At 38.0% G+C, this 13,086-nt stretch overlaps 1 protein-coding gene across 1 annotated transcript in view; it reads right to left on the bottom strand.

Moving 5' to 3' along the window:
• Positions 1 to 13,086, bottom strand: part of REV3L (REV3 like, DNA directed polymerase zeta catalytic subunit) — a gene marked incomplete at its 5' end in the record, with an annotated part of 135,202 nt that overhangs the window by 25,040 nt on the left and 97,076 nt on the right. The window contains 3 exons of the mRNA XM_082480731.1: positions 652 to 767; positions 10,284 to 10,395; positions 12,791 to 12,983. Of these exons, the coding sequence (XP_082336857.1) occupies positions 652 to 767; positions 10,284 to 10,395; positions 12,791 to 12,983 (421 nt within the window). The remainder of the gene's footprint in view (positions 1 to 651; positions 768 to 10,283; positions 10,396 to 12,790; positions 12,984 to 13,086) is intronic.

Raw genomic sequence — 13,086 nt, 5'->3', positions numbered from 1 at the left:
GCATTCTTCAGAATGATAGCTTCTATTGATTGGCTAGGTATAGACACTAGGCTTACCACTCTCCTGGATAACTTTTCCTAGGTTTTAAAGAAAAAAACCCAAACAGCTCTTTTCCTGAATGTTGGAGGAAAGCATTAGCACTTGGGCCAGTAAAATTTGCCTACAGTACAAGAATGGCTATTGAAAGAAAGGATTTTATCACAGAGCTGCTGACCAGGATGGGTGCTGCTCACGAGCATCTTTATGTCCTTGTATCCCAGCCAGAGAAACCACAAATAATGATTATGGTAGGTAGCCTGAATAACATGTACACATGACTGTGAAGCCAAGGAGAAGAAAGAGGTGGTGTGGTAGCAGAAGCACCTCCAAGAACTGAAAACTTAACACACACGACTACTGAAAATGAGTCTAGGTTCACAGATACAGGACATACCCAGAAGTGGAATACACAAGGAATTTAAAAATTCAGAAAACACTGAAAACCATTGATATTTCAAATATTTTTTTTGTGTGAGATTATATTTGTAACACAACAGCAACAACAACAAAAAAGTCCATCTGAAGAAATACTCTGTGTTTAGTTTTTAATTTGTTCATACATGTCAACTTGTTTCTATTGGAACTGAAATGAAACCCTATACAATAACTTACCTGGCACACGAGAAATCATCTGGCATAAATCAACATTTAGTGCAGCAGCCCTCTGTAAGAGATAACCCCAGGAATGCATCTGGACTTCATAGCCTAACAAAATGTCTGGGTCATATCTAGAGAAGGAGGGGGAAAAGGAAAATGTGCTTCATATTATTTAAGAAAATATTTTCCATGAACAGAATATAAACAGGATTTCATTCTAACCATGTTGAGTTTAAAAAAGAAGCAGCCACAATGGGTTTCTATGAAAGCAGCATCTGGACTAGAAGACAATATTTAAAGCAAACAGTCTTTTAGGATTTTCAATAACATTCAACTGAAAAATGTTTAGAAGGAATATTTTCATTGGGAAATCTTGTTTTTTTTGTTTTTTTTTTTTTTTTTTTTTTTTTTAAACATACTTCTATTATTTCAGTCTTTACAAATAAAGAACAAAACCTAGGTCTAATCAGGTTTTATTGATGGAATCAAGCTGTATGGAGCATAAACTGAAGCCTAGCTACCGGCATAAGACAAGTGTGCAATGAAATGTAGTCCTGTCCTCAAACTTTGTTGTACTATTTTCCTTTATGAAATAGAATAGAATTTGCTACTAGGCTACCTGAATGTTTTGCAAATAACAATGTGTCATGCATACTGCAGTGTAGCTTATAATAATCAGAGGACACTTCTCATCCTAAATGGTGACTATTGGGAAAGTTACAATTCACAGTTGAGTGAGAGCTATCAAAACTGAAACATGGATAAAAGCAACCATAACTACCAGTTCTATTTAAATACCTCTTCCTTTAAGATAACCTTCTTTCTATAAGATACACAAGAAAAACTAATTTTATACTCTATCTCATACTGGGTGGAAAATTTGATTGGCTCAGGTATGACAAAAAGAAAAGGCAGAATTGTCTTCTGACACAGTCACTGCCCATCTTCCAATCATCCTCAGAGAAGCGTTGACTACACAGAAGGACAAACAAGGTGGCTTCAAAGTCAAAGCACAGGCAGGAGTCAGCTTGGAGGAGCCAGTATATTTAATAGTGCCTACCTTTTGAGTAGGCACTACTAAAAACAGAAGTCATGATCTGGTCATTTGCTGAAGAGCCTAAGAGTGATTTTTCTTGGGCTGGGCAGAAACAGACTGGCCAAAGTAACATCAGATATCTGTTATTTTTATAGCAAAAAAAGAAAGGAAGCTTCACTAGGAAGAATAGCTGCTTCTTTCAATGCAACTCGGTCAATGGGTTTTGAGTTCCAGCAGGCAGCATTCAATACAACTGAATGTCAAAAGGGCAGCTGTCAGGAGGTAGAGGGTCCTGTACCACATCTACGCCCAACCCCACAACAGGATGCAGACTTGTGGACCTTAGTTTATGGAAGAAGTAGGCAGGGGCTGTGGCTTATGAACAGGACCTCTGCACTTTTTGCATCCTTAAACACATCAAAAAACGCCAACATTCCCGGATGACTGGATATAGAATATCCCTTCCTTGAATCCTAATTTAAGCTGTATCACAGATATTACAAATGAAGCTTCAGACTTTATCATGAAAGTGTCTTCCCTGTTTGTGTGTCCCAGCCAAAGGCAAATGACAATTCACGCTGAAGTAACTAACTACTTTGAGAATAGCTAGAGTAGAAAGAGCTTCTTCACTTTTCTGCCACAGACATGAATGTTTTTGCGAAAAATAAAGGGAAAAGTACTTGAATCTTCTTACTCAGCATGACTATCATCTCTTTATTACAATTAGAGCTTTTGCACCAGCCAGCAGAAGTTACAAAAATCCCTTTTACCCCCTACTTCTACCTGTGAAGGAATGGTTTTGATGTGATTTTTAGCTAAAGCAGAAGATTCTAAAGTAAGGTTTTGATTTCTAGTGTTCTGGAGAAAGTAAAAAAGAACTAGCACTTTGCATTTGGGGGGTATTTTGCTATGTGCTGTTAATGTTGAATGATTCTTTGTTTTTGGAGACAGGAATTGATCATCAGGAGTGGAAGCAGTAAACATAGACATTTTGGTAGCCTATTTTACCAGTGGTACAAACCCAAAGCTACTTGGAACAATTTACGGACAAATGAATGAAGCTAGCCTGCAGTTCTTTCCAGCAGCAGAATCAGTGTCAAAGAGTTATGACCATTTGCTGCTCCGCACAATATACAATAATTGCCAATTGATGTTTCAAAACTATGAATAGCTCCACCTAAGCTTTGAAATAAAAAGGAATTATGTAATGGTTTATACAGTCATAGAATAAATGTTAAAAAAAATAACATATTTTTACTTTAATTCTTGCAACTAAACTACCCTGGTCCTAGCATATTGCAAAACACTACTGATTATTTAAAATGAAAGAAAACCTTACAGAAGCACTTACATTCGTATTTGAAAACTGGTTTCACATAATTCAAAATGGAAAATACTTGCAGATTTTAAACAGGGGAAGATGTTATGCAGATGAGTTCCATGATAGATGCAAATGTGAATGAGAAACTTGTGAAGAACTGCTTACGTGGTACATAAAACGATAATCATTATGCCAGGAATTTGCTTGCTCTTTTAAGCCTGTTCCAAACAGAAACAAGCGTATTGTTTGGAAGCAGCAAGTTGCCATAACTATATTAGCAGCTACCACCTGTGATGAAGGACAGTTGCTTTGGGTTTTTCTTTCCCCAAGTAGTCCGTTACCTCCCTCACTTCCTACTTAAATGAATTTTAGTGGGCTATTGTGTTACTACTGCAAATACTCCTATTTGTATTGCAACTGAACACAACATTTCATCAACTCCTGAGTTAATCTTACTATTCTCTTTTCAGCTAATGAATAAAATGACCTCTGTAAACCATCTGAATCTCTCAAGAGTTGTTTCTCTAGTGTCCTTCAGATGGGAAGATGTTTTATAGGACAAGGCATAAACCATCTTTAGTTTATGATGTTTTCAGATACATGCATTTTCTTATATAAGTAAATTGTGTCTAACAAATAATAATACATGTAGATCGGAAAGTTTATCACTCAAAAGATTTAAAAAAAATTAGTGTGCTAGTTTTGAACTCAGTCTTGCTTGTACAGGCCATTAGGGATTGCCTATAACGGCACATTACTGAGTCACAGGGTATCACTTTACAGTGTGGTACTTACTTTGCTTTTCCTTCCCAACTAGACACTGCATATGCATTAAGGGGAAGGTCTAATTTCAACTAATCTTGGTATCTCAAGTTTTCTAAGCTGGTCTCTTTATTTTTATTGAAGAAAAAAGGCCTCTTAGGGTGAATTATTCCTTATATTTTAGCCACCTCTTGCAGAATGAGATTCTCTTCTTTTCATTTAACATACATGGTGATGAGCGCAGCTGCTTAAGACACTGACAATGAAATAGAGGTTTCTAAGTTTCAGTCAGACTGTCATACAAAGCTATGAGTAGCTAGTAAATGGTGAATTCAAACCCTACTGTAAATTCCCTGCAAACATACTCCCTCAGTCTCAGTTTCCTATATTTAAAAGTTGGATCCAAGTGGAATCCTTCTGAAAGCATGAGAAATGACAAACACAATACCAGCAATTGAGTTGCTCAGATACTGCAGTAAGTTACACATATATGTATTTTGTATGTATATCTGTATGCATTCACAATGTATATGCACAAGGACTATCATTAGTATTAAGCTATTTCCTTAACTTTACAACCAAAATAATTTTTGGTTAAGTGTATCTCTGAATTATCTTTGAAGGAAAACACAAAGTAAGATTATAGTCAAGTAGAACTCCCTTTTACTGAACAACACTCGGGACCCCAAACTCCTGCGCTATGGTATGCATAAGGCCTACCTTACGCAACAGGTTTAACAGACCTATCAGATTTCTTGCACCTAACATGAGGTTCTGCTGTTTCTTGCTTCTTACTTCCTTGCTGATCAACCCTGTCTCAATTTACGCAGCAGAAGTGCCTTCTCCTGCAGCCCAATCCCATGTACCAGCTGTACCAATGGACCAGTGCATCTTTTGTTGAGACCTCCTGTGGTATTCTTTTTGCTATTAGAGAAGACGCCATGCCTGGAGCTAAAAATTGACATTATTCCAAATGAGAAAAAGAACAGGTAAACCCAAGATTTAGCTGATGTCAGCTCAACTGAAGCCTCTCTCTCGCTTTCTCTCTCCCCTTTTCACGTGGTACCACAAAGATGACAGGCTGTGAGCTAAGGAGAGGACAAGTTTTATATTTCCCATCGTCCCTTTTCACAATTTTTAGAGTATACTATCCAGTTGCTCTTCATCATCAGTTTAAGCTGTTTTATTAAAAGAAATTGTAATGAGACCAGCGTTTACACCTGCAAGAAACTAACAAGTTGTAATACTGATATTTGAAAGCTACTGGCTAGGACAAACACGACAGGAATAAGAGGTGTGCCTGCCAACATAGTGCTCTTTTGTTGAAAGGATGGACACTGATACTGCTTTGCATGCTGTTGCCAGCCTCTCTGCAAAGATGAAAAGCAGCATTTATACTGGCAGGATTTAAAAACGACAGCATTAGCATTCAACTCATACATGCTGCAGAGCGAAGAAATGCAATTATTTTCCTTTCTAGCTAAATTGTATGTGCTGTTATGCCATCTCTTCCTCTTTCTCATTTGATAATTTCGTGAATGAATACTAAAGCTCCCAGTTATGCCTTCCCTTCTATTATGTGCCTGGTTTTCCCGACTGCTATTTTTCTTCCAGCTAAAATTAAGAGAAAAAGGGGGGGAAACATTAGGCCAGAAATATGGTACAGACAAAAGCAGTAACTGTCCATGGGAGCAGAATACTTGGTGACTCAAATACATAACTGAAATTTCTGAAAACACTTTTCCAGTTTGCTTTGGACAATAAAAATCCATAAAGTTGATACAGGACATTAAATAAAGTTTTCTACAGGAAAACACCACAGAAGATGACACTGGCCTGGGAAAAGAAGATTAGATTAACACATCTCTATTTTAAACAGAAAATGTTGGTAGAGCATTTACAGAACAAATATAATGCATTGTATCCAATACAAAAAATTGATTAGCATCATACTTTACAAGAAAAATATTACACAAAATATTTAAAAGTTAAGTATTAACAACTATATAATTTACAAATGTTATATCCCCCAAATCTTTAAGAAAAATCTTACAACTTTATACTCTGGTTTTGTACTTTTATCAGAAGCTAATTCCATGGGGACAAAGAGCTGTGGGTGGCTGGTGAGTCTCAAGCAGCTGTGAATCTACTACTTTTTTTCAAGCCCATCCTGTTTCCACATCCTCGGTCTGTCACAAAGATGGGGACTGTGCATTCCCACACAAATTCCTCAAATTTGGCTTCTCTCATGCCTGCAAGACCAGCCCTTTTCTGCTATCTGGTAGTATCTGCACTTACAGAAGAGTGGCACAATTGGCCTTAAAAGTGAAGGAGAGGCCCAGACATTTAATTTCTCTTTCATGGGAATCCACTGCTCCATCAGGCTTGGACATCTCTAGTTTTCCCGCTTTTTTAAAATCTCCCAAGACAAACATTCTTGTAGCATTCCATTCCTCCTCCCCCTCAAACATCCAGCTTTTCTGCATTTTGTGCTGACTGGTTTAGGGAGCTATGCAAATGTATTTACTCTTTTTTCTGCCTTCAGGTTCAGACAGAGGGTTCTGTTTTACTTTTTTCAAGCAGACAGATTCTTCCAGTTTTTCACTCAACTCATTGCAGCTGACACCTTACGATAAAGAGAGGGTCTATTCAAGAAGGCTGTTCAGGCAGCATGACAGAATCCTTTAGGACAGCAATATAGGTACAGGCTACATTTCAAGAAAAAAAAAAAAATGAATTTCACCTAGGACAACTCCAAAGAGCCTACAACTTGGCTTTCTGTGCTTGTAGATCATCCACATTGGCTGCACAGGATGGGAAAAAGGTTGTTTCTCAGCTGCTTTACGCCAGTTTTGAGCTGAAGTCCTATTTTTTTTGCTTGTAGCCAGAGGACAGCTTACCAAAGAAGGGAAAACTGAACCCATGTAGGTGAAGCTTCCTCTCAAACTCTAACATGGTTGTCAGGGTACCAAGAACCACTTTAATTATGCTTTTCTTTGTTGCAAATCCATGTTGTTTATTCTTCCCTGCCTCCTCCAAACTCACCTCTATGGCTCTTCCTTTCAAACTGTTCCCTGCCTCTCAACCCTCAAGCAGCTCAGTATTTCAATACCTTTTAGAATTGAAGAGAATTCTCAAATTCCCTTTACAATGATGTGCTTTCTTTTAGCTGGGGAGATCTTATTGTGGCCTTCCAGTACCTAATGGGGGCCTACAGGAGAGCTGGGGAAGGCCTTTTTACTAGGGTGTGTAGCAATAGGACAAGGGGGCATGGCTTTAAACTGGAAGACGGCAGCAGATTGAACATTAGGAAGAAATTTTTCACTTTGAGGGTGGTAAGGCACTGGAACAGGTTGCCCAGAGAGGTTGCTGAGGCCCCATCCCTGGAGGTGTTCAAGGCCAGGCTGGACGTGGTCTTGGGCAACCTGGTCTAGTGGGAGGTCTATGTCTATGGCAGGGGGGTTGGAACTTGATGATCTTCAAGGTCCTTTCCAACCAAAACCATTCTATGATTCTATGATACTCCCATTTCACAGATTAATCACTCTCAGTAATAATCTCCAAGAAATAAAGGTGCTTATTCTTCTCAATATTTGGACAAATCTGCTGGTTTTTAGCATAGATGAAATCACAGATCACAATTCCAGAAAAACAAACGGGTCTTCTTCTGGTCTACAGACCTCAAGATGACTTATTTTCAGTTGCCAACTGCCCCGAGTTAATCAGAGACAACACCTACTAATTTCACAGAAGAACATTTAACCTGATGTTTACTTGACGGTCATCTAGGTGGAAACACGTTAATCTTGGTGTGGTCACTCAGACCTAGAACACACTAAACAACTTCACAGTGAAGCCAACTTCAGCTCATTGATTCCAGTGAACTTTCTGGAGGAGTACGTATCTTCAGTGAACAAGTGACAGAGTAGCTTTAGCTCTGCTTTAAAAAGTTAGATTTGGGAAACACTCTTCAGTGTGACAAAAGGCTAGTGGTGCAGCTCAAGAATAAAACGCCAGCAAGCATTAAAACCTCAGTAATTTATCACTCTCTGCTTCAGCATCTGTGTACTTCAATATCAAGCAGCACATTATAAAGTCTATTTGTGTAGATACTCTGGGTCATTTGTTCGAAGACAAAATGCTTGCAGATTTCCGATGGAAAAAGAAACTGATGAGCTAAGTGACACATTTCCCAGAAATCACTTTTCCCTCATCGGTGTCCTGGGAACAGTGGTCAAGAATTCTCTAGGTGCTCTTCCAGAGTTTACATCTATTGACAAAAAGTGACAGAATCAACCATTTCTTATTTTCAATAGCCAGAATAGAATAAAAACAAAAGGCCTAAACAGAAAAGAAGAAGGCTGGAACTTGAAACACAAGCACGTTCCACGATTTCACATATATGAAATAAGAGCAAGAATGAGGCCAACTACTAAGACAATAACTAGAAATGAGAACAAGAATTCTTCAATTGGACTGCGTAAGACAATTCCTCTGGTAGGTGAGGTACCCTCTGTTCAGTGCACCAAGTTGATAAAGTCTGTTCCTGGTATTGACAATCAAGATTGAATAGATATTCACTGTGCCAGCAATCTGGAATTTCACTCTTCCACCCTCCCCTTCAACAGCCAAAGAGGCCAAGAACATGAACCAAAATCAAGCTGCAGTCACGTAGGGCATGCTATTTGGTCATAAGAACCTACTATCCTCTAGTTTGATACATACATCAGTATATAAGATACTGATATCATCCTCTGCTGATAAATTAAGGTGATTTTGAGTTTTGTTCCATGAACCCCAAGTGGTAATGCTTCTTAAGCATAGCCTGATTCTTTATAATTCCTCATGCTGAAGATTTCATTAAATCTGCTTGCTTGTTCATTTCCCATTGAAGAAGATTTTTGCAGTCCACTACTTTTTAATCAAGTACTTTTCACACAGTTTTTCCTTCAGTTAAAGCTACTCTGGGCCAAGACACTTATTTTGTGCTTAAGAAACTTAAAACACTTACTCCAGCAAAACTTCTTATTCTCTTTTGCCTAGCCTACAGAAAATAAAGGGGGGAAAGAGCTGCAAACTGTAGATGTGGTCCAAGTTTTAAAAATACATTTGTTGAGAGTTCAGCAAAAGTCTGATTCCTGAGGTGGTATTGCAGAGAGGGGGGAGGGAAGTAGACTAAGATGATGACAGCAGCCTGCGTCTCCATTAATAGATCAAATCTTTTATCTTCCAGGAATACAAGTTAACTGACTCGATCTTTGAAGATAAAGTTGTTGAATCAAAAAGGTATGCTAGCACAGCATTGAAAGAGAAGATCTCTTAAGAAGAGATTTCTCAGTCAGCAACCTGGTGATTGGTACATTCCATCTTGAAGTACTACAAAAAATTGGATGGGTGTTTTCATTCCGTAATGCCTTCAATATGTACAGATGCAGACTTCTTCTGTTCTTCACCGATAAGTATATATTTTAACTGCCAAGTTCTCTCTCTCACACTCTTAATGTACTGTCACTTTTTAAGCTGGTGGAAAATTCTTCATTTATTGGCAGCTTCTCATTGTCAGTAATTTTCCTAAGTTTGATGGAGCACTAGATTTCCAAGAAAGAGAAAAATAAAATTATGTTCCTTACCTGAATTTTGTCTTCTCTGAACAGGGATCTGCTGCTCTGTCAGGACCCACCCTGTGTTGGTTGCATTCAGCAACTCTTTTTGTATTCTGGCTTCATGGGGTTGGTCAATGTCTTTCTCATCAGAGGTTTTCTGGTTGGAGAGAGAAAGAATTGCAAATGTACTCTGCCTAGTACACATTTTTTTCTTGTGCCTCTATTCCAGCAGGGTGACTCATAGTTTAAATCTGTTTATTTTTCCTTGCAATTTTACAGCTTTGCACCTCTGACAGTAGGGCCTGGAGAGATGTCTGCAGTTCCACCTACTCACCAGCCGAGAGGGCTATCAAACAGGCTTCCCAGTCTTGGTGGAGATAGGGAAAACTAGCAATTTTCCCAATCTGATGAAGCAGGGGATTTCCATTCAGAGAAGACAAAACTAATAAAGGAAATTGATTTTTCAACTACTGGTTATTTTAATCTGTCCATAGCAGTTTCAGCATCACGTAGGTTTTTTTCTGTCTTGCCTCAGAGTGCCTAGAAAAATTCTTCCCATTTGAGGGTTTTCTACAGCTTTCAGCACAGTTAATATTTACTATTCTGAGAGTTTCAGAGAGAGATGTGTAACGAATTCTGGGATTAACAGGAAAGGTTGTATGTTAAAGATTACTTATGTGGCTGATTAGTTTCGAGACTGCAACTCAGCTGCTTAAGAGGATCTGAATGTTCTTGCTGTCAGAGAAAAGGAAAAGCAAAAGCAAAAAGTATTTTTATTTGAGAGACCACCATGCTTGTCCACTCTAGAAATAAGCCTTCAAGGGAAATAACAAAAATCAGTATTTGAGAGACTGGCAAGGGTTGAAGGAACTAAATCTGCTGTACCAAGCCTGAAAAATAAAAGCAGAACGTACAGATATGCTACCTTTTTACAATATTCACTACTTCCTGGAAAAGAGTTCTTTCATCAGTAGCGTAACTGACTTCTAGTCCTGTAACTCCAGATCTTGTGAGCAAGGGGGCTTGGTCTCTGCTCCCTAGAAAATAAAGTAAAAAAAAAAAAAGCATTACAATTTAGAAGGAATTACATTACTTCAATCAACAATATTGCTTTAAAACAAAACATACAGCTGAAAAGAAGTATGGAATACAACCTATTTTTATCTTTAACACTAATTATTATCACAGTTAATTCCATGGATTTATTTTGTTCCTCTCGGGTGGAAAAGTTTGTTCTTTTCACTTTGTAAAATTCTACCATAGTGGTAACCTTGCACAAATTCTCAGATATAGATCAATTTGATTCAAGAGAAATTTCACCATTTTACATGTACAAGAGTCCAGCTATTAGAAAATTAGTTTTGAATAAGAAATATTAAAGGACCATATGACAGCTCACACAGTGTTTTCATATGTATTTTAATTGCTAGCTTAGCTAGCTTAGAGTAGTGCTTTGCAAAAATGCTTTGAGGAATGAAAATGCTACATAACATAGTATAGTTCTTTTTTCAGTACAGTTAAAAAAAACACTGCTAAGTTACTAATAGAAATGGAAAAACGCGAGCAACTGCTCACTTAGTGCACATTAAGAGTGTCTACATTGATAATGTGTGAATAATAGCTAAATTCGTATGCATGCAGGAACTCCGCATTTACCTTCCGTACAAAAAAACCACCCTCTTTAAACAAATAATATGCAACGCATACTCTATACAACAGATAGTAGTATCTTTGATTAAGGCAGCAATCTGGAGTTTTTAAAAGGCATTCTACTTTGACACACTCTTAAAATCTTAAGAATTAAAAAAAGTGTGCTTTCAGAAATATATGCTAAAATGAGTAATGTAACTTACATAGCAATTATAGAAAAAGGGGGGGAAAACACATGTATCTCATTGTCCAGTCATTCCACAGGGAACTCAAAACGTTTTAACCAAGAAAATATTGACAGCACACATCAAAGCAAGGAATGTCACAATAGCATTTAAACATATAATTTTATTTCACTAACAAAAACAGATCAAAACCTTCGATTTTTCAAAATATTATGGGACCTCTTTACAGAGAGCTTTTTCTTGGTAATTTATCAGTGGCACACACCTAGGGGGCCATAGTGGCTATACTGTGGAAAAGCTCACTTAGTAAGGTAACAGAGATAATTTTTTTAAAGATAGTAACAAGCATATAATACCAAAATAAACTTCACTGAGAATAATAAGAACTTAGCTTAACATGATATAGTATCTACAATACTTTGGAAAATAAACTGGTAAAAGAAGGAGCTGTTGCCTTAATGCTAAATTTATTTTTGGTAGGTTTTTGTCCACACTTCAATTTTAGACAGTATTTTGTGGTTTAATACATATTTGCAATGCCAAAGAAACCCTGAAAGAAAGAGGACTTTTTGTTTTGTTTTTGTTTTTTTACTAGCCTAAACCAGTGGTACTCAACCTTTAACAGCTGGAGAGCCACTTCTTTATTAAATGGAGTTGTAGAGCACCATAGAAATCAAGTATCAACAGTGTGATTTTTTTTTTTCCATCATGACACTTCAACGTGTGATAATGCTGCCTCAACATCATCACATATTGATACATCACGACATGACACATCAGCATCCTCTCTTCCAGCAGCATTCTGTCTTCAGCCCCTTCTGGCTGCTAGGAAGGAGTAGGGTGGAGGGGTGGAAGGGGCAAAAGGGCAAGTTTTTCCCCATTCTGCCCCACAGCTGCTGGGTGGGAGGTGATCTCTACTCTTACCTGTGGGGGGATCCCAGCAGCTCCTTTTCTTTCCCCCTATGGGAGGGGGAACTTCAGCGACTCCCACACTGCTGGTCCATTTGCTCAGTGCTCCCCGCGCTGCCTGATAGAGTGGAGCGCCGATCAGACGCCTACATTGCGAGAGCCGCCTGTAGGGCCATGAAGAGCCACATCCGGCTCTAGAGCCACAGGTTGAGTATCACTGGTCTAAACAAAGCCAAAAAGGTACAATAGAATAAGGGCCCCTGTTTAGATCCTAAAAGGATCAGATAAAACCACAAAAATAACCCTTAAGTAAAATATATAACATACTGTCTTGCTTTTAACATTTTCTACTTGCAGCTATCCAGCAACTCGAGTAGGAAACTAAAGGCAGGTTTTCCTATTTATACTTTCAGAACACTGCAGGAGCTTGTCCACAAGTATGCAAACATAGGTATTTCACATATGTGTATGTTATCTGTGGTTTACAGCCCATGCAATAGTTCTTCGGAAGATATAAGCAGGAAAATTCTCTCTATGTTTAATACGGCCATTCATCCAACAGTCAACAAGACAAAATTAAATGAGCTACTTAGTAATATAGATACTCGATTATATTTTGCTTGCTACTGTTTGATTACTATGAAATAAGCATTTTTGTAAATTATGTTAAGAAAAAAGAAATAGGAACCTTGGCTTGAGAGTGTCCTGTCTCTATCAATCACTATAGCACCAGTGATTTCTTTTTTATCAGTATTTGGCAGTGCAGTGTCTGATGAGATGCAATAGAATAAAGCACAGATCGGATCAAACTCTGGGTCTGGTTCCAAATCTCGTCTGGTTCGAGCATGTAACTCCATACTGATGAGGGTAAGGTGTTGGACCTACCAACAAATAAATACAGTAAGTTAGTATGTTTTGGAGCTTTCTTCAAAAAATTTTAAGAGGAGATTATTAGTGCAAATGGATTCATTGCAACATTTATAT

The sequence above is a fragment of the Vanellus vanellus genome (assembly GCF_965231255.1).
Source record: "Vanellus vanellus genome assembly, chromosome: 3".
Taxonomy (NCBI): Eukaryota; Metazoa; Chordata; class Aves; order Charadriiformes; family Charadriidae; genus Vanellus; species Vanellus vanellus.
Note: the sequence above shows the minus strand (reverse complement) of the source record. Positions and strands in the feature narration are given on the sequence as shown.